At 44.0% G+C, this 24,320-nt stretch overlaps 6 protein-coding genes across 6 annotated transcripts; all 6 read left to right on the top strand.

The window, feature by feature from the left end:
* Positions 1 to 701: 701 nt before the first annotated feature.
* On the top strand, positions 702 to 3,362 carry LOC137895241 (protocadherin beta-15-like). Its single transcript, XM_068740725.1, has 2 exons — positions 702 to 3,095; positions 3,348 to 3,362. Exons 1-2 carry the CDS (start codon positions 708 to 710, stop codon positions 3,360 to 3,362), a joined length of 2,403 nt encoding a protein of 800 aa, XP_068596826.1. The 5' UTR covers positions 702 to 707.
* A 1,522-nt stretch (positions 3,363 to 4,884) lies between these two features.
* LOC137895240 (protocadherin beta-15-like) lies at positions 4,885 to 7,296 on the top strand. Its single transcript, XM_068740724.1, has one exon. It carries the CDS (start codon positions 4,885 to 4,887, stop codon positions 7,294 to 7,296), a length of 2,412 nt encoding a protein of 803 aa, XP_068596825.1.
* A 1,330-nt stretch (positions 7,297 to 8,626) lies between these two features.
* Positions 8,627 to 11,047, top strand: LOC137895239 (protocadherin beta-15-like). The gene has a single exon (XM_068740723.1). It carries the CDS (start codon positions 8,627 to 8,629, stop codon positions 11,045 to 11,047), a length of 2,421 nt encoding a protein of 806 aa, XP_068596824.1.
* A 1,329-nt stretch (positions 11,048 to 12,376) lies between these two features.
* On the top strand, positions 12,377 to 14,917 carry LOC137895238 (protocadherin beta-15-like). The gene is made up of 2 exons (XM_068740722.1): positions 12,377 to 14,761; positions 14,912 to 14,917. The coding sequence occupies exons 1-2, from the start codon at positions 12,377 to 12,379 to the stop codon at positions 14,915 to 14,917; spliced, it is 2,391 nt and encodes a 796-aa protein (XP_068596823.1).
* Positions 14,918 to 17,152: 2,235 nt separating this feature from the next.
* Positions 17,153 to 19,597, top strand: LOC137895237 (protocadherin beta-15-like). The gene has a single exon (XM_068740721.1). It carries the CDS (start codon positions 17,159 to 17,161, stop codon positions 19,595 to 19,597), a length of 2,439 nt encoding a protein of 812 aa, XP_068596822.1. The 5' UTR covers positions 17,153 to 17,158.
* Positions 19,598 to 21,604: 2,007 nt separating this feature from the next.
* Positions 21,605 to 24,004, top strand: LOC137895236 (protocadherin gamma-A4-like). Its single transcript, XM_068740720.1, has one exon. It carries the CDS (start codon positions 21,605 to 21,607, stop codon positions 24,002 to 24,004), a length of 2,400 nt encoding a protein of 799 aa, XP_068596821.1.
* The last annotated feature ends 316 nt before the right edge of the window (positions 24,005 to 24,320 follow it).

The raw sequence follows: 24,320 nt of genomic DNA, 5'->3' as shown, positions 1-24,320 counted from the left end.
AACGCTGGTTAGCGCTGGTTAACGACCACACAGACTGTAGTGCCGGGAGATCGTAAACGTATTCCAGTGAAATAAATAAAAAGGTTACCGGCGAGCAGCCGCAGCATGTTGCGCCATGCAAGGTTCACTCCTTAGCCATCTTGTAATGCTAATTAACAATCAATATTTTTCATTTAAAAAGAAAACAAGCATTGTTTTCGTTTTCTAAACATCATTTTGAATTAATATAATATTTGAATTATAATTTTATAGTATTTAAATTAATTAAATAGCCATTCTCAACACGTACTGACGACAAATTCATCATTCTACTTATTTGTTTAAATGCTTGCATCACCTTTCAATTGTATCTCTACACAACAGTCACAATAACAAAACTCAAAATAATTAATGAAATCTTTTTTTTTTCCTGACATATTAAGATAAACACATCGGTCTACAATTTTTAAATATCGTGCCAAACATGTCCTTGTTGTACCTTATGAAATACTCATGGTGTCAGTGTGTACCAATAAACGAGAGGACGGGTTATGCTCACCCTTTTATCTCAACGAATTGAGGTGCGGGCTCTCCCACTGAACTGCAGCAGAGAATAATGCGTCTTCGTGAAGAACTGCAGTCTGACATTTTTGGTTGAATGGAAGGAACCACTGATAGTTGTTATATTTTATAGTTTTCATGCGTGTATGGTCGGTCTCCCAGGAACAATGGAATATTACAGATTTGCGCTGCTCTGCGGCCTCGCGTCTATTTTTCTCGTCCTCCACCCCGTATGCGGAGATGTCAGCTACTCGATGCCAGAGGAGATGAAACGTGGATCTGTAATTGGAAATATCGCCAAGGATCTGGGACTTGATTTGTCCAGACTTTCTGCTCGCAAGGCCCGCATCGACACGGAGGATAACGGTGTTAATTACTGCGCTGTGAAGCTCAACACCGGAGACTTGATCGTTCAAGAGAGGATTGACAGAGAAGCGCTTTGTTCAAAAAAGGCTTCGTGTGTTTTAAAGCAGGAACTTGTGTTGGAAAATCCTTTAGAACTGCACCGCATTAATATCCGCGTTCAGGACATCAACGATAATTCACCGCAGTTTCAAGAAGAATCCCTGAGAATTGAGATCCGTGAATCTGCTGATAAGGGTGCGCGTTTTCTTCTTGGTGAGGCGCACGATGCGGACATCGGAGATAATTCTGTTCAGGGCTACTCACTGCAGCAGAATGATTATTTCAAATTAAACGTAAATACGAAAGCAGGTGGACGAAAACACTGTGAATTAGTGTTAAATAAAGAATTGGATAGAGAGGACAACAAAGAGCTTCTGTTACTGCTTACAGCATTTGATGGCGGCTCTCCTCAGAGATCAGGTACTGTAGTCATACACGTCACTGTCCTGGATGCTAACGACAATGTTCCAGTGTTTAGTCAACCGGTCTATAAAGCCAGTCTGCCTGAAAACTCTCCTCTGGATACTTTGGTGATTACAGTCAGTGCTACTGATGAAGATGAGGGAGTGAACAGGGAAATTACCTTTGGCTTCTATCATGTCTTTGAGGAAAGTAACTTGTTTTCTTTGGATTCTAAATCAGGAGAGGTGAGAGTATCTGGAACTATTGATTATGAGAAAGAATCGTCATATGAAATGCAGATAAGCGCAAAAGATGGTTTGGGATTAGTGTCATACTCAACTCTAATTATTGATATCACTGATATAAATGACAATGAACCAGTCATATTCCTGAAGTCACTGACCAATCCCGTACCTGAGAACGTGTCACCTGGTACAGAGGTGGGCGTCGTTAACGTGCAGGACAGAGACTCTGAGAATAACCGACAGGTCCGCTGTTCTATTCAGCAGAACGTCCCTTTCAAGTTGGTTCCGTCCATTAAAAACTATTATTCTCTGGTGACCACAGGACAACTGGACCGTGAAGTAGTGTCTGATTACAACATTACAATCACTGCCACTGACGAGGGCTCTCCACCTCTGTCCTCCTCTAAAAGTGTCCAGTTATCTGTAGCAGACATCAACGACAACCCACCTGTGTTTGAGGAACAGTCCTACAGCGCATATGTGAGTGAAAATAACAAACCTGGCTCCACTTTATGTTCCGTTACTGCTCGAGACCCCGACTGGAGACAGAACGGTACCGTCATTTATTCTGTGCTAGCCGGTGAGGTGAACAGTGCCCCGGTGTCCTCGTACGTTTCCGTTAACGGAGACACGGGGGTGATCCACGCTGTGAGGTCGTTTGATCATGAACAGCTAAGGAGTTTTAAAGTCCACGTGACGGCCAGAGACAACGGTTCTCCTCCGCTCAGCAGCAACGTGACCGTCAGTGTGTTCATATCGGATGTGAATGACAACTGTCCTCAGATCCTGTACCCCGCCCCGGAGGGCAGCTCGTTCATGACCGAGCTGGTCCCCAAAGCTGCAAACGGAGGCTCTGTGGTGTCCAAAGTGATAGCGGTGGACGCGGACTCCGGACAGAACGCCTGGCTGTCCTATCATATAGTCAAATCCACGGATCCGGGACTTTTCACTATTGGCCTCCACAACGGAGAGATCAGGACCCAGCGGGACATTTCAGAATCTGACAGCATGAAACAGAACCTTATCGTGTCAGTGAAAGATAACGGACAGCCCTCTCTCTCCGCCACCTGCTCCATGTATTTACTGATTTCTGATAACTTGGCTGAGGTGCCAGAACTGAAGGACATTTCTTATGACGAGAAGGATTCCAAACTGACGTCTTATCTGATCATCGCTCTGGTGTGTGTGTCCACCTTCTTTCTGACCTTCATCATCATCATCCTGGGTGTGAGATTCTGTCGCAGGAGAAAGCCCAGACTGTTGTTTGATGGAGCAGTCGCCATCCCCGGCGCTTACCTCCCTCCTAATTACGCAGACGTTGACGGCACAGGAACTTTACGCAGCGCTTACAATTATGACGCATACCTGACAACGGGATCTAGAACCAGTGACTTCAAGTTTGTGACGTCATACAATGACAACACACTGCCTGCTGACCAGACTCTGAGGAAAAGCCCAACAGACTTTGCTGATGTGTTTGGAGATCGTGATGGATCGCCTGAGGTAGGGCCACGTCCAATTTTCTATTCAAATTGTAGCACATTTATGATGAAGGCAAATGTTTAAAGCATTGCTTTAAAAAAAAATCTTGTTTACGTTCCGCCTATTTCCACCAACTAAAAAATGCAGCACATGCCTTGATTTGTATTTTATGAATTTCACATTAACAATTAATAGCATTTTCATTCAAATGTTCCTTTTTGTCACTTTCAGTTGTTCTCAGTTTACACGTTGAGTATACCTTCTGTCTCTCAGATGACGGTTGCGTAACGTGAGCAAATATTCTCGATTAGTGCCGATGCTGGAAGATGAAGTCCTGTTGTCCATGCTTGGTTTTTATCTGCTCGCATTGCAGAAGCATGTTTGGGTGCGTTCTGCTGAGTTTCACTTTGTGCTTGTGTATCTGTCCTTGGTGCTAAACCACTGCTGTCTTTATTCACGTGTGAATGGTTTAGTTTTAGCAACAGGTTTGACTTGAACACTTGTGGAAATATCCATTCAAGAATTTGGAATGAATTGTTGCATAATGTCGCATCATACTGGTATCATCTTTACCATTACGATGACAATCTTCCCTCAACTTTTATGCGCGTTGCATCTAACGTTACATAAATGACGTATACATCTTGCCAACATTCAGTGCACTGTTTATTACATCATTACCGAGTTGTTGTTTTTAGACATACTGCTGAGCAGACTCCGAGTAAAATCCCAACGGTATTTGTTTGTGTTTTTGGAGATTGTGATGGTTCTCTTGAGGTAGGAACACATGCCATTTTGCAGTTTCAGTTGCTCCCCCTTCATGATTCAGACCAATACGTTAATATATTATTTGTTTTGTTGTGTTGTGTTGTTTTAAAACGAGCATCTCACACAATGCATTATAGGATGTCATTTTTCATTTTCCATTAAAAACACACTAGCTTCATTCATCCTTAACTCTTGACTGTTTTAAGAAACCCATTTACAAAATTTCCACAGTCATGCAGTTATAAAAGTTTAGACTGACGATATTCTCTTCCATCAGTTTACAGAGTTACGGGATAGACTCACAGAGGTTTTTGTGTCTCGGTCCTTGATGATCAACCACTGCTTCATTTGTGTATTGCAGCAGTAAAACCCATCTCTGTTTTGTATTATGTTCATTGAAGTATTTTGAATATCACTTTCATGCAGAAATGTTCTTTTCTGTGGCCTTTATTTATAGTAGACATTGTACTTTTATTTATAGTTTTCTAAAACATTCCAAACAATACCTTGCAAAAATCACAGCATATTTGTCTTCAGTGGAAAATAATTCTGTTTTTTATGAGTTATGGTTCGATGTTCACCAAACAATTAGTGATTCACATATTTATTTCCAAGTATGCAGATAAATAATCACACAAATATCAATTTATTTTGTGTTCCTTGAGAATAGAGTGTGGCGAAATAATAATTTGGAATTTCTCGATCTTAACACGCCTCGACTACACTGAATCCTTTTCCATGTACATTTCTACTGGTCCAAATATGTCTTATTCTTAACTGTACAAATTGTACAGTTTTATGAGTGAAGAATGCAGTTTCTGAAAGAAACTCATGATGTCGCCATGCACCAGATGTTACAGACCGTGTCTCGACATCAACCCACATTCGTCGACGCATAATTTGACCGAAGGTGCTGCGGTTGACGAGAGGCAGAAATCTGCTTTTGAATCGGGTTGATTTTTTTCTTAAACCGTTCATTTGTTTCGCTCCACTCCTAAAGGACTAAGAAAAGCTGGACCCTTTCACATGCACCGGCTTCAGCATGACCATCCCAAGATTCCTGCACAGCTGTGCGCTTTTTTCGATGCTCTTCTCTTTTCACCGTGCGAGAGGGGATATTAGCTTTTCTTTCCCAGAGGAGATGAAACGCGGATCAGTGATCGGAAATATCGCCAAAGCTCTGGGTCTTGAAACAAGCCAACTATCGGCTCGAAAGGCCCGCATCGACACCGAAGGAGGCGGCAACCGTTTTTGTGACTTGAACCTCTATAACGGGGATCTGACTGCAGCCGAAAGGATTGACAGAGAAGGCCTCTGTGGAGACAAAGCAGCATGCGTCTTAAAGCAGGAACTCATGTTAGAGAGCCCATTAGAATTGCACCGAATTAATCTGCATATTCAGGATGTAAACGACAACTCTCCTCGGTTTAAAAAAGAATTAATGAATATAGATATCAGGGAGTCGGCTTTCAAAGGCGCCCGTTTCCCAATAGAAGAGGCGCATGACGCGGATATCGGCAAATATTCCGTCCAGACGTACAACCTACAGAGTAATGATAACTTTATTCTGGGCGTCGGGACGAATTCTGTGGAGCTTCTGCTGAACAAAGAGCTCGACCGCGAAAACGTGAAGGAAATCAATCTGCTTCTCACAGCTGTGGATGGCGGCTCTCCTCAGAGATCAGGTACTGTAGTCATACACGTCACCGTGCTGGATGCTAATGATAACGTCCCGGTGTTCAGCCAGGCCGTCTATAAAGCCAGTCTGCCTGAGAACTCTCCAATAGATACAGTGGTATTAACAGTCAATGCTACTGACGCCGACGAGGGACTGAATGGAGACGTGATTTACGATTTTGGACACATATCAGAAGATGTAAAGTCAAAATTTACAATTGACCATAAGACGGGGGAAATACAATTAGCCACCACCGTTGATTTTGAAACGGCGTCATCATTTGAACTACGTGTAACTGCAAAAGATGGTTTGGGTTTAACATCCTATGCCAAAGTGATCATAGACGTGACTGATGTAAACGACAACGCCCCGGTGATTCACCTAAAATCCCTGACCAATCCCGTACCTGAGAACGTGTCACCTGGTACAGAGGTGGGCGTGGTTAACGTGCAGGACAGAGACTCTGAGAATAACCGACAGGTCCGCTGTTCTATTCAGCAGAACGTCCCTTTCAAGTTGGTTCCGTCCATTAAAAACTATTATTCTCTGGTGACCACAGGACAACTGGACCGTGAAGTAGTGTCTGATTACAACATTACAATCACTGCCACTGACGAGGGCTCTCCACCTCTGTCCTCCTCTAAAAGTGTCCAGTTATCTGTAGCAGACATCAACGACAACCCACCTGTGTTTGAGGAACAGTCCTACAGCGCATATGTGAGTGAAAATAACAAACCTGGCTCCACTTTATGTTCCGTTACTGCTCGAGACCCCGACTGGAGACAGAACGGTACCGTCATTTATTCTGTGTTAGCCGGTGAGGTGAACGGTGCCCCGGTGTCCTCCTACGTATCCGTTAACGGAGACACGGGGGTGATCCACGCTGTGAGGTCGTTTGATTATGAACAGCTGAGGAGTTTTAACGTCCACGTGACGGCCAGAGACAACGGTTCTCCTCCGCTCAGCAGCAACGTGACCGTCAGTGTGTTCATATCGGATGTGAATGACAACTGTCCTCAGATCCTGTACCCCGCCCCGGAGGGCAGCTCGTTCATGACCGAGCTGGTCCCCAAAGCTGCAAACGGAGGCTCTGTGGTGTCCAAAGTGATAGCGGTGGACGCGGACTCCGGACAGAACGCCTGGCTGTCCTATCATATAGTCAAATCCACGGATCCGGGACTTTTCACTATTGGCCTCCACAACGGAGAGATCAGGACCCAGCGGGACATTTTTGAATCTGACAGCATGAAACAGAACCTTATCGTGTCAGTGAAAGATAACGGACAGCCCTCTCTCTCCGCCACCTGCTCCATGTATTTACTGATTTCTGATAACTTGGCTGAGGTGCCAGAACTGAAGGACATTTCTTATGACGAGAAGGATTCCAAACTGACGTCTTATCTGATCATCGCTCTGGTGTGTGTGTCCACCTTCTTTCTGACCTTCATCATCATCATCCTGGGTGTGAGGTTCTGTCACAGGAGAAAGCCCAGACTGTTGTTTGATGGAGCAGTCGCCATCCCCGGCGCTTACCTCCCTCCTAATTACGCAGACGTTGACGGCACAGGAACTTTACGCAGCGCTTACAATTATGACGCATACCTGACAACAGGATCGAGAACCAGTGACTTCAAGTTTGTGACGTCATACAATGACAACACACTGCCTGCTGACCAGACTCTGAGGAAAAGTCCAACAGACTTTGCTGATGTATTCGGAGATGGTGATGGATCGCCTGAGGTAGGAACAAGTGCAATTTTTAATTTAACCCTTTAAGGAGCCTGAGACATGAAACGATTGCCACGAAAATCTTGTTTTTATAAAATCAGGTCTTCGTGAAACCCTCTGAAAACTTTGTCAAAAAAATAATCATCAAATTGTGCTTTCATTTTTATAATTTGGGCTAAATCTGAATTTGTTCGCATCGAAAGTTCAGATGCGTCTGAACGCGTCATAATAATGAGAAAATAATAATTATTCCGATTTCAAAGTTTCAACATCCTGAAAGGCCGATTGTATCAAATATGATACACTCTGCTTTAAATTATTTTACGATAGAGCCAATGCAATATCGCTTTGAGATGAATTGCCTGAATTTCACTTACATTGATATAATTTCCATTCATTGTTCACCCGTTGAAAGCTTCAAATGTTCTAATTTGACACACTTCCTATCCTTCCATTGTTCAGATGACTATTTCCTATCATGTATGCAAATCCTATCTTCTAGAGTTGTGCCGATACCGGAGGAGAAACTTCTCTCGTCCGTGTTTCTTTTTTTTTTTTTTTTTTTACCGTTTACAGCAGCATGTTTCGCTGAGGTGCCGTTTGTTTCTCATATCTCTGTCCTTGGTGCTGATTCTCAGCTTTCTCTTTTCATGTGTCGATGCTGACACTTTTATTCGTCCTGTCTATCAGTTGAAACAACCGTTTTACATTTTTGTTCGATGTAAGAATTTACTTTCAAGAAAAGAGCATGTTTCATATCTAACATTCGAACTCTGAATCATACATATACTTTGATTTAATGTTTTTTAAAAGCAAAACAATTAAATAATTCGCTAAATGTTAGCTGTGTAATATTGAAGCCATTCTCGTGATCAGTCGCTGATTGGTTAGATTGGAATGATTCCCGTATAACAAAAGCATTTTCGTATCGAAGTTTTGATGAAGGGGAGCTTTTTACTTATTTCATGAATACATTTCGAACATTCCTTTTACGAGAGAGAGCGAGAGAGAGAGAGAGAGAGAGAGAGAGAGAGAGAGACGTTATAGCTATACAATGAGCTAATTATTACATCATATAACATGTTGCTATTTTGACATTTCGGCAACGTATCCCTAAAAAAATAAAACTTTCAGAACTTCAGTGTAACTGCTGTATCGTATTATTTACAGCGGGTGTCACTATAGACCAGCGAAGGAGTAAAATGTCCATGCAGCCATTTTTGCAGCGCAACCATTATACCGCCCTTGTTTTCCGCATATATTCCACGCCGATGGAAAAAAATAGCATTCACGTCATCCACAATCCGAAAAGCGTCTGTTCCATACGTGGGAATATATATTTTAAAATCGCCAAGGACGCAATTCAATACTGAGAGCCATGTTTGGAAGCGGCGTCCTTCGGGGCTGTGTCTTTTTCTTTATCGTGGTGCTTTACGCACACGGAGACCTGAGTTACTCGGTAATGGAGGAGCTCAAACGCGGATCTGTGATTGGAAACATCGCCAAGGATCTCGGGCTGGAGCTGGGCAGACTGTCTTCTCGTAAAGCTCGGGTAGATGTGGAAGGTAACGACAGACAATACTGCGAGATCAACCTTCAAAGCGGTGATTTTGTCGTTGCGGAAAGAATAGACCGAGAGGAGCACTGTGGAGAAAAACCCTCGTGTGTTCTCAAATTCGACCTCCTACTAGAGAAGCCTTTGGAGTTACACCGATTGTCCCTGCAAGTGCAAGATGTAAACGACAATGCTCCGATTTTCCAAAAAGATGTGTTGAAACTGGAGATCCAAGAGTCGGCATTAAAAGGAGCAAGGTATCGCATTAACGCAGCACACGATGCTGACGTAGGAACGAATTCCGTTGAGACGTATATTTTGGAAGAAAACCCTCACTTTGTATTCAGTATTCAGACGACAAGTGCAGGCACCAAATATGGAGATTTGGTTTTAGACAAGGAATTAGACCGAGAGGAGAAACAGGATATAAAATTATTACTGACAGCTGTGGATGGAGGTTCGCCTCGGAGATCCGGGACTGTAGTCATACACGTCATTGTCCTCGATGCTAATGATAACGCCCCAGTCTTCTCTGCGGCAGTCTATACAGCCACGTTAGCAGAGAACTCCCCGATAAATACCCCTGTTATTACAGTAAGTGCATCAGATGCAGACGAAGGCGTCAATGGAGACGTCATATATGAATTTAGTCGAATCTCTGAAAAATCACAAAAGCGTTTTTCATTAAATGAGAAAACTGGAGAAATCAGTGTGAGAGGTGGCATAGATTATGAAGAAGGAAACAGTTATGAATTGTTTGTTGAAGCTAAAGATGGTTACGGTCTCTCGTCAGAAGCAAAGGTGACCATTGACATCACTGATATGAACGACAACGCACCGGTGATAAATGTAAAATCCCTGACCAATCCCGTACCTGAGAATGCGTCACCTGGTACAGAGGTGGGCGTGGTTAACGTGCAGGATAGAGACTCTGAGAACAACCGACAGGTCCGCTGTTCTATTCAGCAGAACGTCCCTTTCAAGTTGGTTCCGTCCATTAAAAACTATTATTCTCTGGTGACCACAGGACAACTGGACCGTGAAGTAGTGTCTGATTACAACATTACAATCACTGCCACTGACGAGGGCTCTCCACCTCTGTCCTCCTTTAAAAGTGTCCAGTTATCTGTAGCAGACATCAACGACAACCCACCTGTGTTTGAGGAACAGTCCTACAGCGCATATGTGAGTGAAAATAACAAACCTGGCTCCACTTTATGTTCCGTTACTGCTCGAGACCCCGACTGGAGACAGAACGGTACCGTCATTTATTCAGTGTTAGCCGGTGAGGTGAACGGTGCCCCGGTGTCCTCCTACGTATCCGTTAACGGAGACACGGGGGTGATCCACGCTGTGAGGTCGTTTGATCATGAACAGCTGAGGAGTTTTAAAGTCCACGTGACGGCCAGAGACAACGGTTCTCCTCCGCTCAGCAGCAACGTGACCGTCAGTGTGTTCATATCGGATGTGAATGACAACTGTCCTCAGATCCTGTACCCCGCCCCGGAGGGCAGCTCGTTCATGACCGAGCTGGTCCCCAAAGCTGCAAACGGAGGCTCTGTGGTGTCCAAAGTGATAGCGGTGGACGCGGACTCCGGACAGAACGCCTGGCTGTCCTATCATATAGTCAAATCCACGGATCCGGGACTTTTCACTATTGGCCTCCACAACGGAGAGATCAGGACCCAGCGGGACATTTCAGAATCTGACAGCATGAAACAGAACCTTATCGTGTCAGTGAAAGATAACGGACAGCCCTCTCTCTCCGCCACCTGCTCCATGTATTTACTGATTTCTGATAACTTGGCTGAGGTGCCAGAACTGAAGGACATTTCTTATGACGAGAATGATTCCAAACTGACGTCTTATCTGATCATCGCTCTGGTGTGTGTGTCCACCTTCTTTCTGACCTTCATCATCATCATCCTGGGTGTGAGGTTCTGTCACAGGAGAAAGCCCAGACTGTTGTTTGATGGAGCAGTCGCCATCCCCGGCGCGTATCTGCCTCCTAATTACGCAGACGTTGACGGCACAGGAACTTTACGCAGCGCTTACAATTATGACGCATACCTGACAACAGGATCGAGAACCAGTGACTTCAAGTTTGTGACGTCATACAATGACAACACACTGCCTGCTGACCAGACTCTGAGGAAAAGCCCAACAGACTTTGCTGATGTGTTTGGAGGTGGTGATGGATCGCCTGAGGTAGGAACAAGTGCAATTTTTAATTTAACCCTTTAAGGAGCCTGAGACATGAAACGATTGCCACGAAAATCTTGTTTTTATAAAATCAGGTCTTCGTGAAACCCTCTGAAAACTTTGTCAAAAAAATAATCATCAAATTGTGCTTTCATTTTTATAATTTGGGCTAAATCTGGAATTTGTTCGCATCGAAAGTTCAGATGCGTCTGAACGCGTCATTATAATGAGAAAATAATAATTATTCCGATTTCAAAGTTTCAACATCCTGAAAGGCCGATTGTATCAAATATGATACACTCTGCTTTAAATTATTTTACGATAGAGCCAATGCAATATCGCTTTGAGATGAATTGCCTGAATTTCACTTACATTGATATAATTTCCATTCATTGTTCACCCGTTGAAAGCTTCAAATGTTCTAATTTGACACACTTCCTATCCTTCCATTGTTCAGATGACTATTTCCTATCATGTATGCAAATCCTATCTTCTAGAGTTGTGCCGATACCGGAGGAGAAACTTCTCTCGTCCGTGTTTCTTTTTTTTTTTTTTTTTACCGTTTACAGCAGCATGTTTCGCTGTATCCTGAGGTGCCGTTTGTTTCTCATGTCTCTGTCCTTGGTGCTGATTCTCAGCTTTCTCTTTTCATGTGTCGATGCTGACACTTTTATTCGTCCTGTCTATCAGTTGAAACAACCGTTTTAGATTTTTGTTCGATGTAAGAATTTACTTTCAAGAAAAGAGCATGTTTCATATCTAACATTCGAACTCTGAATCATACATATACTTTGATTTAATGTTTTTTAAAAGCAAAACAATTAAATAATTCGCTAAATGTTAGCTGTGTAATATTGAAGCCATTCTCGTGATCAGTCGCTGATTGGTTAGATTGGAATGATTCCCGTATAACAAAAGCATTTTCGTATCGAAGTTTTGATGAAGGGGAGCTTTTTACTTATTTCATGAATACATTTCGAACATTCCTTTTACGAGAGAGAGCGAGAGAGAGAGAGAGAGAGAGAGAGAGACGTTATAGCTATACAATGAGCTAATTATTACATCATATAACATGTTGCTATTTTGACATTTCGGCAACGTATCCCTAAAAAAATAAAACTTTCAGAACTTCAGTATAACTGCTGTATCGTATTATTTACAGCGGGTGTCACTATAGACCAGCGAAGGAGTAAAATGTCCATGCAGCCATTTTTGCAGCGCAACCATTATACCGCCCTTGTTTTCCGCATATATTCCACGCCGATGGAAAAAAAATAGCATTCACGTCATCCACAATTCGAAAAGCGTCTGTTCCATACGTGGGAATATATATTTTAAAATCGCCAAGGACGCAATTCAATACTGAGAGCCATGTTTGGAAGCGGCGTCCTTCGGGGCTGTGTCTTTTTCTTTATCGTGGTGCTTTACGCACACGGAGACCTGAGTTACTCGGTAATGGAGGAGCTCAAACGCGGATCTGTGATTGGAAACATCGCCAAGGATCTCGGGCTGGAGCTGGGCAGACTGTCTTCTCGTAAAGCGCGGGTAGATGTGGAAGGTAACGACAGACAATACTGCGAGATCAACCTTCAAAGCGGTGATTTTGTCGTTGCGGAAAGAATAGACCGAGAGGAGCACTGTGGAGAAAAACCCTCGTGTGTTCTCAAATTCGACCTCCTACTAGAGAAGCCTTTGGAGTTACACCGATTGTCCCTGCAAGTGCAAGATGTAAACGACAATGCTCCGATTTTCCAAAAAGATGTGATGAAACTGGAGATCAGCGAGTTGGCATTAAAAGGAGCAAGGTATCGCATTAACGCAGCACACGATGCTGACGTAGGAACGAATTCCGTTGAGACGTATATTTTGGAAGAAAACCCTCACTTTGTGTTCAGTATTCAGACGACAAGTGCAGGCACCAAATATGGAGATTTGGTTTTAGACAAGGAATTAGACCGAGAGGAGAAACAGGATATAAAATTATTACTGACAGCTGTGGATGGAGGTTCGCCTCGGAGATCCGGGACTGTAGTCATACACGTCATTGTCCTCGATGCTAATGATAACGCCCCAGTCTTCTCTGCGGCAGTCTATACAGCCACGTTGGCAGAGAACTCCCCGATAAATACCCCTGTTATTACAGTAAGTGCATCAGATGCAGACGAAGGCGTCAATGGAGACGTGACATATGAATTTAGTCGAATCTCTGAAAAATCACAAGAGCGTTTTTCATTAAATGAGAAAACTGGAGAAATCAGTGTGAGAGGTGGCATAGATTATGAAGAGGGAAACAGTTACGAATTGTTTGTTGAAGCTAAAGATGGTTACGGTCTCTCGTCAGAAGCAAAGGTGACCATTGACATCACTGATATGAACGACAACGCACCGGTGATAAATGTAAAATCCCTGACCAATCCCGTACCTGAGAACGCGTCACCTGGTACAGAGGTGGGCGTGGTTAACGTGCAGGATAGAGACTCTGAGAATAACCGACAGGTCCGCTGTTCTATTCAGCAGAACGTCCCTTTCAAGTTGGTTCCGTCCATTAAAAACTATTATTCTCTGGTGACCACAGGACAACTGGACCGTGAAGTAGTGTCTGATTACAACATTACAATCACTGCCACTGACGAGGGCTCTCCACCTCTGTCCTCCTCTAAAAGTGTCCAGTTATCTGTAGCAGACATCAACGACAACCCACCTGTGTTTGAGGAACAGTCCTACAGCGCATATGTGAGTGAAAATAACAAACCTGGCTCCACTTTATGTTCCGTTACTGCTCGAGACCCCGACTGGAGACAGAACGGTACCGTCATTTATTCTGTGTTAGCCGGTGAGGTGAACGGTGCCCCGGTGTCCTCCTACGTATCCGTTAACGGAGACACGGGGGTGATCCATGCTGTGAGGTCGTTTGATCATGAACAGCTAAGGAGTTTTAAAGTCCACGTGACGGCCAGAGACAACGGTTCTCCTCCGCTCAGCAGCAACGTGACCGTCAGTGTGTTCATATCGGATGTGAATGACAACTGTCCTCAGATCCTGTACCCCGCCCCGGAGGGCAGCTCGTTCATGACCGAGCTGGTCCCCAAAGCTGCAAACGGAGGCTCTGTGGTGTCCAAAGTGATAGCGGTGGACGCGGACTCCGGACAGAACGCCTGGCTGTCCTATCATATAGTCAAATCCACGGATCCGGGACTTTTCACTATTGGCCTCCACAACGGAGAGATCAGGACCCAGCGGGACATTTCAGAATCTGACAGCATGAAACAGAATCTTATCGTGTCAGTGAAAGATAACGGACAGCCCTCTCTCTCCGCCACCTGCTCCATGTATTTACTGATTTCTGATAACTTGGCTGAGGTGCCAGAACTGAAGGACATTTCTTATGACGAGAAGGATTCCAAACTGACATCTTATCTGATCATCGCTCTGGTGTGTGTGTCCACCTTCTTTCTGACCTTCATCATCATCATCCTGGGTGTGAGGTTCTGTCGCAGGAGAAAGCCCAGACTGTTGTTTGATGGAGCAGTCGCCATCCCCGGCGCTTATCTGCCTCCTAATTACGCAGACGTTGACGGCACAGGAACTTTACGCAGCGCTTACAATTATGACGCATACCTGACAACGGGATCGAGAACCAGTGACTTCAAGTTTGTGACGTCATACAATGACAACACACTGCCTGCTGACCAGACTCTGAGGAAAAGCCCAACAGACTTTGCTGATGTGTTTGGAGGTCGTGACAGTTCTCCTGAGGTAGGAAATACATTATATCATTAAATTCCAGCTGAGCCTACTCAGCGATCGATCTGGAACTGATTGTGTCTACTGCTCGTATGTGTTCTCTTTCCCAGGTTAACTTTCTTGTTTTTATGATCTTATTGTTATACTTTTTTGTTGATGCAGTTTTAGATATATCTGAGAATATTTTGAGATATCCAGGTCATGTTGGTTCTTGTGTTCAATAAAGTCAACTGGAAGTTTAGGACAAGTTTGAAGAAACAGATCTGGTTTTTAACGGAGCAAGATAATTGAGAATATTATGGAGTCCAGTGTTTTAATGAGAGACCAGATCATCAGGAGTGGATGGATTGGAGATGTCTGGGATGCAGGAGGAGTGAATACTGAAGTGAGAGTGGCAGAGTTAATGTTCTTTATATTCCTGAATGAAATGAGACGGGGTGGCTAAGAGATGGAGAGAGTGAGTTTCACTTTAAATGTTATGATAAAGTGATGCACTTGTGGATAGTACATCAGTAATGTTGAGAGGGGTGACACCAGAGCAACAAATTATTGGTCCAAATGTGTCCTTTGGAGTGTGTGGGAATAGTAGTGTGCTGCTGACATCCAAAATGATCTAAGCAAGACATGGTAAATGGACTGCACTTATATAGCGCTTTTTCCACCGCTTCGCGGTGCTCAAAGCGCTTTACATGAGGCCTCACATTCACCCATTCACACACACATTCACACTGCAGTGGGCGACTGCTGCCATGCAAGGTGCTGCCAGACCCACTGGGAGTAATTTCAGTGTCTTGCCCAAGGACACTTCGACATGCAGACCGTCAGAGCTGGGATTCAAACCACCGACTCTCTGATCACTGGACGACCCACTCTACCAACATGAAGTCTTTGGTGAGAGGCAGGTTAATATTGTCCATGTGGATATTGAGAGAGAGGAGATGGTGAGGAAAGCAACAAACCACTATTGACTTTAGGGGGACGGTAGACAATGATGGTTGGAGTGGGACCAGACAACTCGCAGAGAATGGATTCAAACGAGCTGAAGACATGCACAGTTTCAGACACCGGAGAGACTTTCCACTTGATTAGTTTTTTTTATTTTGGTTGTCAGATTGAGACAAACAAATATATAACTTAAACAAAACAAAATATATATCACAACCAAAAAAGGAATAGGCAGAGGCAATTCGGTGAATTATCGCGAGACATCCTCCTCGACCGTAGCCACGGGGTTGGTTGACGTATGCAAATCAACGCATTCGGAGTGTGGATTCATTCAGCTGTTTCCATGTCTCGGTTAAACAGAGACAGTCTAGTTTACGGTCGGTGCGGAGGTCCTGGATGAGATGTCCCCTTGCTCGTCAGTGCGCGGATGTTGAGCAGAGCGAAGAAAGTTGAGTGCGTCGTGGTGGCCTCGCCCACCGAGCTCGGCGGGCTAACACGCTGTGGCCAACACGCCGGCTGGTGGAGCGTGGAGGGCGTCGGGGACTGGACCAGATGGACTGTATTGCTGTTGAGCTGTTATGGTGGATGCATCGCCGGCGGGGCTGGAAGGTGACGTCCGGGTGGAGGCGGGGTGCCGCTGGCCGCAGGTCCAGGCAGGTGACAGCGCAGCCGGAGCAGGTCAGCAGCCGAGTATTGGAGTAAGCCCGTCACTGCAGGTGAACAGGACAGTAACGCTGGTTAACGCTGGTTAACGCTGCTTAACGCTGGTTAACGCTGGTTAACGACCACACAGACTGTAGTGCCGGGAGATCGTAAACGTATTCCAGTGAAATAAATAAAAAGGTTACCGGCGAGCAGCGGCAGCATGTTGCGCCATGCAAGGTTCACTCCTTAGCCATCTTGTAATGCTAATTAACAAACAATATTTTCCCTTTAAAAACAAACAAGCCTTGTTTTCGTTTTCTAATCATCATTTTGAATTAATATAATATTTGAATTATAATTTTATAGTATTTAAATTAATTAAATAGCCATTCTCAACACGTACTGACGACAAATGAATAATTCTACTTATTTCTTTAAATGCTTGCATCACCGTTCAATTGTATCTCTACACAACAGTCACAATAACAAAATTCAAAATAATTAATGAAATCTTTTTTTTTTCCTGACATATTAAGATAAACACATCGGTCTACAATTTTTAAATATCGTGCCAAACATGTCCTTGTTGTACCTTATGAAATACTCATGGTGTCAGTGTGTACCAATAAACGAGAGGACGGGTTATGCTCACCCTTTTATCTCAACGAATTGAGGTGCGGGCTCTCCCACTGAACTGCAGCAGACAATAACGTCTTCGTGAAGAACTGCAGTCTCACATTTTTGGTTGAATGGAAGGAACCACTGGTAATTGTTATATTTTATAGTTTTCATGCGTGTATGGTCGGTCTCCCAGGAACAATGGAATATTACAGATTTGCGCTGCTCTGCGGCCTCGCGTCTATTTTTCTCGTCCTCCACCCCGTATGCGGAGATGTCAGCTACTCGATGCCAGAGGAGATGAAACGTGGATCTGTAATTGGAAATATCGCCAAGGATCTGGGACTTGATTTGTCCAGACTTTCTGCTCGCAAGGCCCGCATCGACACGGAGGATAACGGTGTTAATTACTGCGCTGTGCAGCTCAACACCGGAGACTTGATCGTTCAAGAGAGGATTGACAGAGAAGCGCTTTGTTCAAAAAAGGCTTCGTGTGTTTTAAAGCAGGAACTTGTGTTGGAAAATCCTTTAGAACTGCACCGCATTAATATCCGCGTTCAGGACATCAACGATAATTCACCGCAGTTTAAAGAGGAATCCCTGAGAATTGAGATTCAGGAATCTGCTGATAAGGGTGCGCGTTTTCTTCTTGGTGAGGCGCACGATGCGGACATCGGAGATAATTCTGTTCAGGGCTACTCACTGCAGCAGAATGATCATTTCAAATTAAACGTAAATACGAAAGCAGCTGGACGAAAACACTGTGAATTAGTGTTAAATAAAGAATTGGATAGAGAGGACAACAAAGAGCTTATGTTACTGCTTACAGCATTTGATGGCGGCTCTCCTCAGAGATCAGGTACTGTAGTCATACACGTCACTGTGCTGGATGCTAACGATAATGTTCCAGTGTTTGGTCAGACGGTCTATAAAGCCAGTCTGCCTGAAAACTCTCCTCTGGAGACGTTGGTGATTACAGTCAGTGCTACTGATGAAGATGAGGGAGTGAACAGTGAAATTACCTTCGGCTTTGATCATGTCTTTGATGAAAGTAACTTGTTTTCCTTGGATTCTAAATCAGGAGAGGTGAGAGTATCTGGAACTATTGATTATGAGAAAGAATCGTCATATGAAATGCAGATAAGCGCAAAAGATGGTTTGGGATTAGTGTCATACTCAACTCTAATTATTGATATCACTGATATAAATGACAATGAACCTGTTATTAACCTGAAGTCACTGACCAATCCCGTACCTGAGAACGTGTCACCTGGTACAGAGGTGGGCGTGGTTAACGTGCAGGACAGAGACTCTGAGAATAACCGACAGGTCCGCTGTTCTATTCAGCAGAACGTCCCTTTCAAGTTGGTTCCGTCCATTAAAAACTATTATTCTCTGGTGACCACAGGACAACTGGACCGTGAAGTAGTGTCTGATTACAACATTACAATCACTGCCACTGACGAGGGCTCTCCACCTCTGTCCTCCTCTAAAAGTGTCCAGTTATCTGTAGCAGACATCAACGACAACCCACCTGTGTTTGAGGAACAGTCCTACAGCGCATATGTGAGTGAAAATAACAAACCTGGCTCCACTTTATGTTCCGTTACTGCTCGAGACCCCGACTGGAGACAGAACGGTACCGTCATTTATTCTGTGCTAGCCGGTGAGGTGAACGGTGCCCCGGTGTCCTCCTACGTATCCGTTAACGGAGACACGGGGGTGATCCACGCTGTGAGGTCGTTTGATCATGAACAGCTGAGGAGTTTTAAAGTCCACGTGACGGCCAGAGACAACGGTTCTCCTCCGCTCAGCAGCAACGTGACCGTCAGTGTGTTCATATCGGATGTGAATGACAACTGTCCTCAGATCCTGTACCCCGCCCCGGAGGGCAGCTCGTTCATGACCGAGCTGGTCCCCAAAGCTGCAAACGGAGGCTCTGTGGTGTCCAAAGTGATAGCGGTGGACGCGGACTCCGGACAGAACGCCTGGCTGTCCTATCATATAGTCAAATCCACGGATCCGGGACTTTTCACTATTGGCCTCCACAACGGAGAGATCAGGACCCAGCGGGACATTTCAGAATCTGACGGCATGAAACAGAACCTTATCGTGTCAGTGAAAGATAACGGACAGCCCTCTCTCTCCGCCACCTGCTCCATGTATTTACTGATTTCTGATAACTTGGCTGAGGTGCCAGAACTGAAGGACATTTCTTATGACGAGAAGGATTCCAAACTGACGTCTTATCTGATCATCGCTCTGGTGTGTGTGTCCACCTTCTTTCTGACCTTCATCATCATCATCCTCGGTGTGAGGTTCTGTCGCAGGAGAAAGCCCAGACTGTTGTTTGATGGAGCAGTCGCCATCCCCGGCGCTTACCTGCCTCCTAATTACGCAGACGTTGACGGCACAGGAACTTTACGCAGCGCTTACAATTATGACGCATACCTGACAACAGGATCTAGAACCAGTGACTTCAAGTTTGTGACGTCATACAATGACAACACACTGCCTGCTGACCAGACTCTGAGGAAAAGCCCAACAGACTTTGCTGATGTGTTTGGAGACGTAGAAGATTGTTCTGAGGTAGGAATACTCAAATTAATTAATTATGAATGCAAAGTACTCATCACCTGAAGCACGCATGTTTCTCTTTGACTGAGATATAGTCAGACACAGTCACAGATTTCTGTGCAATTGGCCTTGAATTGTGTTTAATGCTAAAGTGTATTATCAAGTCATATAATAGAGGAAACATCTGTGAAAGGTTGTGCTCTGACATGATATATCCATGCATGCCTCTCAATATCAGTGTCTTTCTTAGCGCTTTGCTCCGATCTGGTATCACCTGCATCGGAAGGATTTGGAGATTGAGTTTCATCAGTTGTTGACTTCCTGCTGCTTAAATTGCTCCTGATTTGTTCATTCATTCTTGTGACTTGAAAGTAAATCTCTGGACTATCACTGCAATGTTGTTTCATAAACTTGTTAATACCTTGAAAGATGAATTGTTGAAAACCTACAAACACTGAAACAAGTCCTTTTTTGGAAGTGATTCTTTGGATCAATTTCTGTTTGGGTTTAGTCATTACTGTTTCCTGGTTTTACCGCTGTGATTATAAAATGCACGTAACAAATGTTTGCAGAAAACAATTTGATTGAAATTGTGGTTTGCTAGTTTGGACATGGTGTGGGCATATCTGCATTAATTATGCTGCATCAGTATCTTCATGGGATGCTTGACCTTTGATTGATTCATAACATCGTGAATAGCAGTGTTTAATTCAGTTCCGGTTTCATTGTGAACTGGATTGCACAACTTTTGTTTGGCTGTTACTTGACATCAGTCGCCTTGGATTTCAATATCCATTGGAGGAAAGTGTCCACAACAAGTCATCCAAGGTATTTGTTTTTAACAGCTCAATGGGCTCATTTTTTGGGCTTTAACATGCGTGTAATAAGCACATCTGGATATTGCAATGCTACTCATCTGGTGGTTTTAATGCTTGTGCTATTCTAGGTGTTAAATGGACCTGGGATTGTCTTGTTGAAAGTCAGTGAAACAGTTTGAGTCGTATTTCTGTTGTAGTAAACTATCAGAAGTTCCGATAATAATCAAGGTGCTCAATATTTCAAACTTTTATGAGCCCAGAGATGTACAATCACTGTGACAGAAATGTAATCTGCGCAAATTGACCTTTTTTTTTAATGAAGACAAAAAACAGAAATACAAAAAACAAATGTCCCGCAATGCCCTGGCAACGCATCCTGTACCCCTCACCCGCATAGTCAGGTGGGACAGGCTCCAGCAACACCCCCTGCAAGGCAGATAAAGCTGCTGTAGATGGCATGATTGAGGTCCTCACATCTAAAAGAAAATGGATCAATGGAGGGATAATATCGAATGAAAAAATACAACAAAAATATGTTTTCACTTCCAGTGAATATTTGGATTATGGACATCGATCTATCCATTAGATGTAATCTAAATTGATTTATAAACTCTATATTAATGTTCATGAGGAGTAGCAACAAATCATTTAACTCATAAGAAATTGGGTGTGGAAATACTCACCTGGTGCAGCATGATAGTATTACAGTACAACAATACTGGCATCACCGTAGCGTAGCCCCCTTTGCATAACAGGAAATGCATTCACCTGCTGATGTGCCTTCCTTGAGTTCAGCATTGTTATAATGATCATAAGGCAAAGTGTGTGTGTGCGTGTGTGTGTGTGTGTGTGTGTGTGTAAAAGATTTAGACCCTCAAATCTCATGTTGTGTTTTTTTAAAAGCCGTGAAATATTCTATTTGATATTTTTCAGTTTATTAAATGTTTGAAAATGCATCTATAACTGCAGTTATACAGAAAACGTATCCACCATGCTACGTATGTTTCATATAAGCACTATAGTTATACATATATGCTCCCAAATTTGAAATATATTGATTGGTGCTATTGGTAAGTTGGACTCGCGGTGGCGCTATACTCCTGTCTTAGTTTGAACTCGCTGCAAAGGGACGGTGGCTGCATTTTATGCGTTTACAAGGAGAACCTCCCTTCAGTCCAGGCTACCATTCGCCTTACGTCGTTGTTCGAATTATTTTTGCGTGCATTTATAGCGTGTTGGAAAATAATTGATGATGGATTCGAAAGTAATTTTGCTCCAAACGTGCGGATTTATCCTCCTTTATTTTGATGCTGCATATGGAGACCTGAGCTATTCGCTTCCAGAGGAGATGAAACGAGGATCAGTTGTTGGAAACCTTGCCAAGGATCTCGGGCTGGAGACGGGCGCTCTCTCCAAAAGAAGAGCGCGCATTGACGCCGAGGGGACGGACAAACGTTTCTGTGACATCAACCTCAGTAACGGAGAATTGATTGTCGCCGACAGGATTGACCGGGAGGGGCTTTGTGGAGAGAAAGCTTCGTGCGTCCTGAAACACGAGCTTGTGCTGGAGAATCCTCTCGAGCTCCATCGCATCACTCTTCATGTTCAAGATATCAATGATAACTCACCACAATTTAAGGAAGAGCTAATCAATATAGAAATTCAGGAGTCTGCAGATAAGGGAGCTCGTTTTGTCATAGAGGATGCGCACGATGCGGATGTTGGAAAAAATTCAGTTCAGCAGTACAACCTCAAGAAAAATGATCATTTTATTTTGGCTGCTAATGAAAACACAATCGAGCTCGTTCTAGATAAAGAGCTTGATCGAGAAAATCAGCAAGAGATTAATTTGCTCCTCACAGCTCTGGATGGCGGCTCTCCTCAGAGATCAGGTACTGTAGTCATTCACGTCACCGTGCTGGATGCTAATGATAACGCCCCGGTGTTCAGCCAGGCCGTCTATAAAGCCAGTCTGCCTGAAAACTCTCCTCTGGATACTGTAGTGGTCACAGTGAACGCTGCGGACGCAGACGAGGGAGTCAACGGAGATGTGACGTATGAATTTGGACACGTGACTGATGATGTGAAGAAAATATTTAGCATTCACCGTAAATTGGGAGAAATAAAACTAATTGGTGCTTTAGATTATGAAAGTACTTCATCATTTGAAATCCGCGTTAAAGCTAAAGATGGATTAGGTCTTTCATCTTATTCTAAAGTCATTATTTCTATCACTGATGTCAATGACAACGCTCCTGTTATTAACCTGAAGTCACTGACCAATCCCGTACCTGAGAACGTGTCACCTGGTACAGAGGTGGGCGTGGTTAACGTGCAGGACAGAGACTCTGGGAATAACCGACAGGTCCGCTGTTCTATTCAGCAGAACGTCCCTTTAAAGTTGGTTCCGTCCATTAAAAACTATTATTCTCTGGTGACCACAGGACAACTGGACCGTGAAGTAGTGTCTGATTACAACATTACAATCACTGCCACTGACGAGGGCTCTCCACCTCTGTCCTCCTCTAAAAGTGTCCAGTTATCTGTAGCAGACATCAACGACAACCCACCTGTGTTTGAGGAACAGTCCTACAGCGCATATGTGAGTGAAAATAACAAACCTGGCTCCACTTTATGTTCCGTTACTGCTCGAGACCCCGACTGGAGACAGAACGGTACCGTCATTTATTCTGTGCTAGCCGGTGAGGTGAACGGTGCCCCGGTGTCCTCCTACGTATCCGTTAACGGAGACACGGGGGTGATCCACGCTGTGAGGTCGTTTGATCATGAACAGCTGAGGAGTTTTAAAGTCCACGTGACGGCCAGAGACAACGGTTCTCCTCCGCTCAGCAGCAACGTGACCGTCAGTGTGTTCATATCGGATGTGAATGACAACTGTCCTCAGATCCTGTACCCCGCCCCGGAGGGCAGCTCGTTCATGACCGAGCTGGTCCCCAAAGCTGCAAACGGAGGCTCTGTGGTGTCCAAAGTGATAGCGGTGGACGCGGACTCCGGACAGAACGCCTGGCTGTCCTATTATATAGTCAAATCCACGGATCCGGGACTTTTCACTATTGGCCTCCACAACGGAGAGATCAGGACCCAGCGGGACATTTCAGAATCTGACGGCATGAAACAGAACCTTATCGTGTCAGTGAAAGATAACGGACAGCCCTCTCTCTCCGCCACCTGCTCCATGTATTTACTGATTTCTGATAACTTGGCTGAGGTGCCAGAACTGAAGGACATTTCTTATGACGAGAAGGATTCCAAACTGACGTCTTATCTGATCATCGCTCTGGTGTGTGTGTCCACCTTCTTTCTCACCTTCATCATCATCATCCTCGGTGTGAGGTTCTGTCGCAGGAGAAAGCCCAGACTGTTGTTTGATGGAGCAGTCGCCATCCCCGGCGCTTATCTGCCTCCTAATTACGCAGACGTTGACGGCGCAGGAACTTTACGCAGCGCTTACAATTATGACGCATACCTGACAACGGGATCTAGAACCAGTGACTTCAAGTTTGTGACGTCATACAATGACAACACACTGCCTGCTGACCAGACTCTGAGGAAAAGCCCAACCGACTTCGTTGATGTATTCGGAGATAATGATGTTTCTCCCGAGGTAGGAAATCGACTAAATTCCTTTTAACATCCTTATGAAACAATAATTTCATGAAAATGTTTCCTTTTCCCTGTACCGTATTCTTCTTTTTGGGGGGATTAACTATATTTGTATGAGGTGAAACTTGTTCTCAAGAAATCTAGAATTGCAAAAGTTATAATTTCGGATATTGCTGTCCTTTGACAATATTTTTTTTAGATATTTAAAATGATAAAAGATAAAGCGGAACCCATATTAAATATATATTTTTTGTGGTGGTGAAATAACCAGGTCTGTCGATAATTACACAACCACATATACCACAGCGCTTACTACAGTAAAACATACGTTTTTTTACGTCATG

The sequence above is a fragment of the Brachionichthys hirsutus genome, chromosome 6, assembly GCF_040956055.1.
Source record: "Brachionichthys hirsutus isolate HB-005 chromosome 6, CSIRO-AGI_Bhir_v1, whole genome shotgun sequence".
Classification (NCBI taxonomy): domain Eukaryota; kingdom Metazoa; phylum Chordata; class Actinopteri; order Lophiiformes; family Brachionichthyidae; genus Brachionichthys; species Brachionichthys hirsutus.
This window is presented reverse-complemented; position numbering and strand designations above follow the sequence as displayed.

Excerpts from the sequence above, each read along its gene's own strand:
- LOC137895241 (XM_068740725.1), top strand. The coding sequence starts at position 708 with ATGGAATATTACAGATTTGCGCTGCTCTGCGGCCTCGCGTCTATTTTT.
- LOC137895240 (XM_068740724.1), top strand. The coding sequence starts at position 4,885 with ATGACCATCCCAAGATTCCTGCACAGCTGTGCGCTTTTTTCGATGCTC.
- LOC137895239 (XM_068740723.1), top strand. The coding sequence starts at position 8,627 with ATGTTTGGAAGCGGCGTCCTTCGGGGCTGTGTCTTTTTCTTTATCGTG.
- LOC137895238 (XM_068740722.1), top strand. The coding sequence starts at position 12,377 with ATGTTTGGAAGCGGCGTCCTTCGGGGCTGTGTCTTTTTCTTTATCGTG.
- LOC137895237 (XM_068740721.1), top strand. The coding sequence starts at position 17,159 with ATGGAATATTACAGATTTGCGCTGCTCTGCGGCCTCGCGTCTATTTTT.
- LOC137895236 (XM_068740720.1), top strand. The coding sequence starts at position 21,605 with ATGGATTCGAAAGTAATTTTGCTCCAAACGTGCGGATTTATCCTCCTT.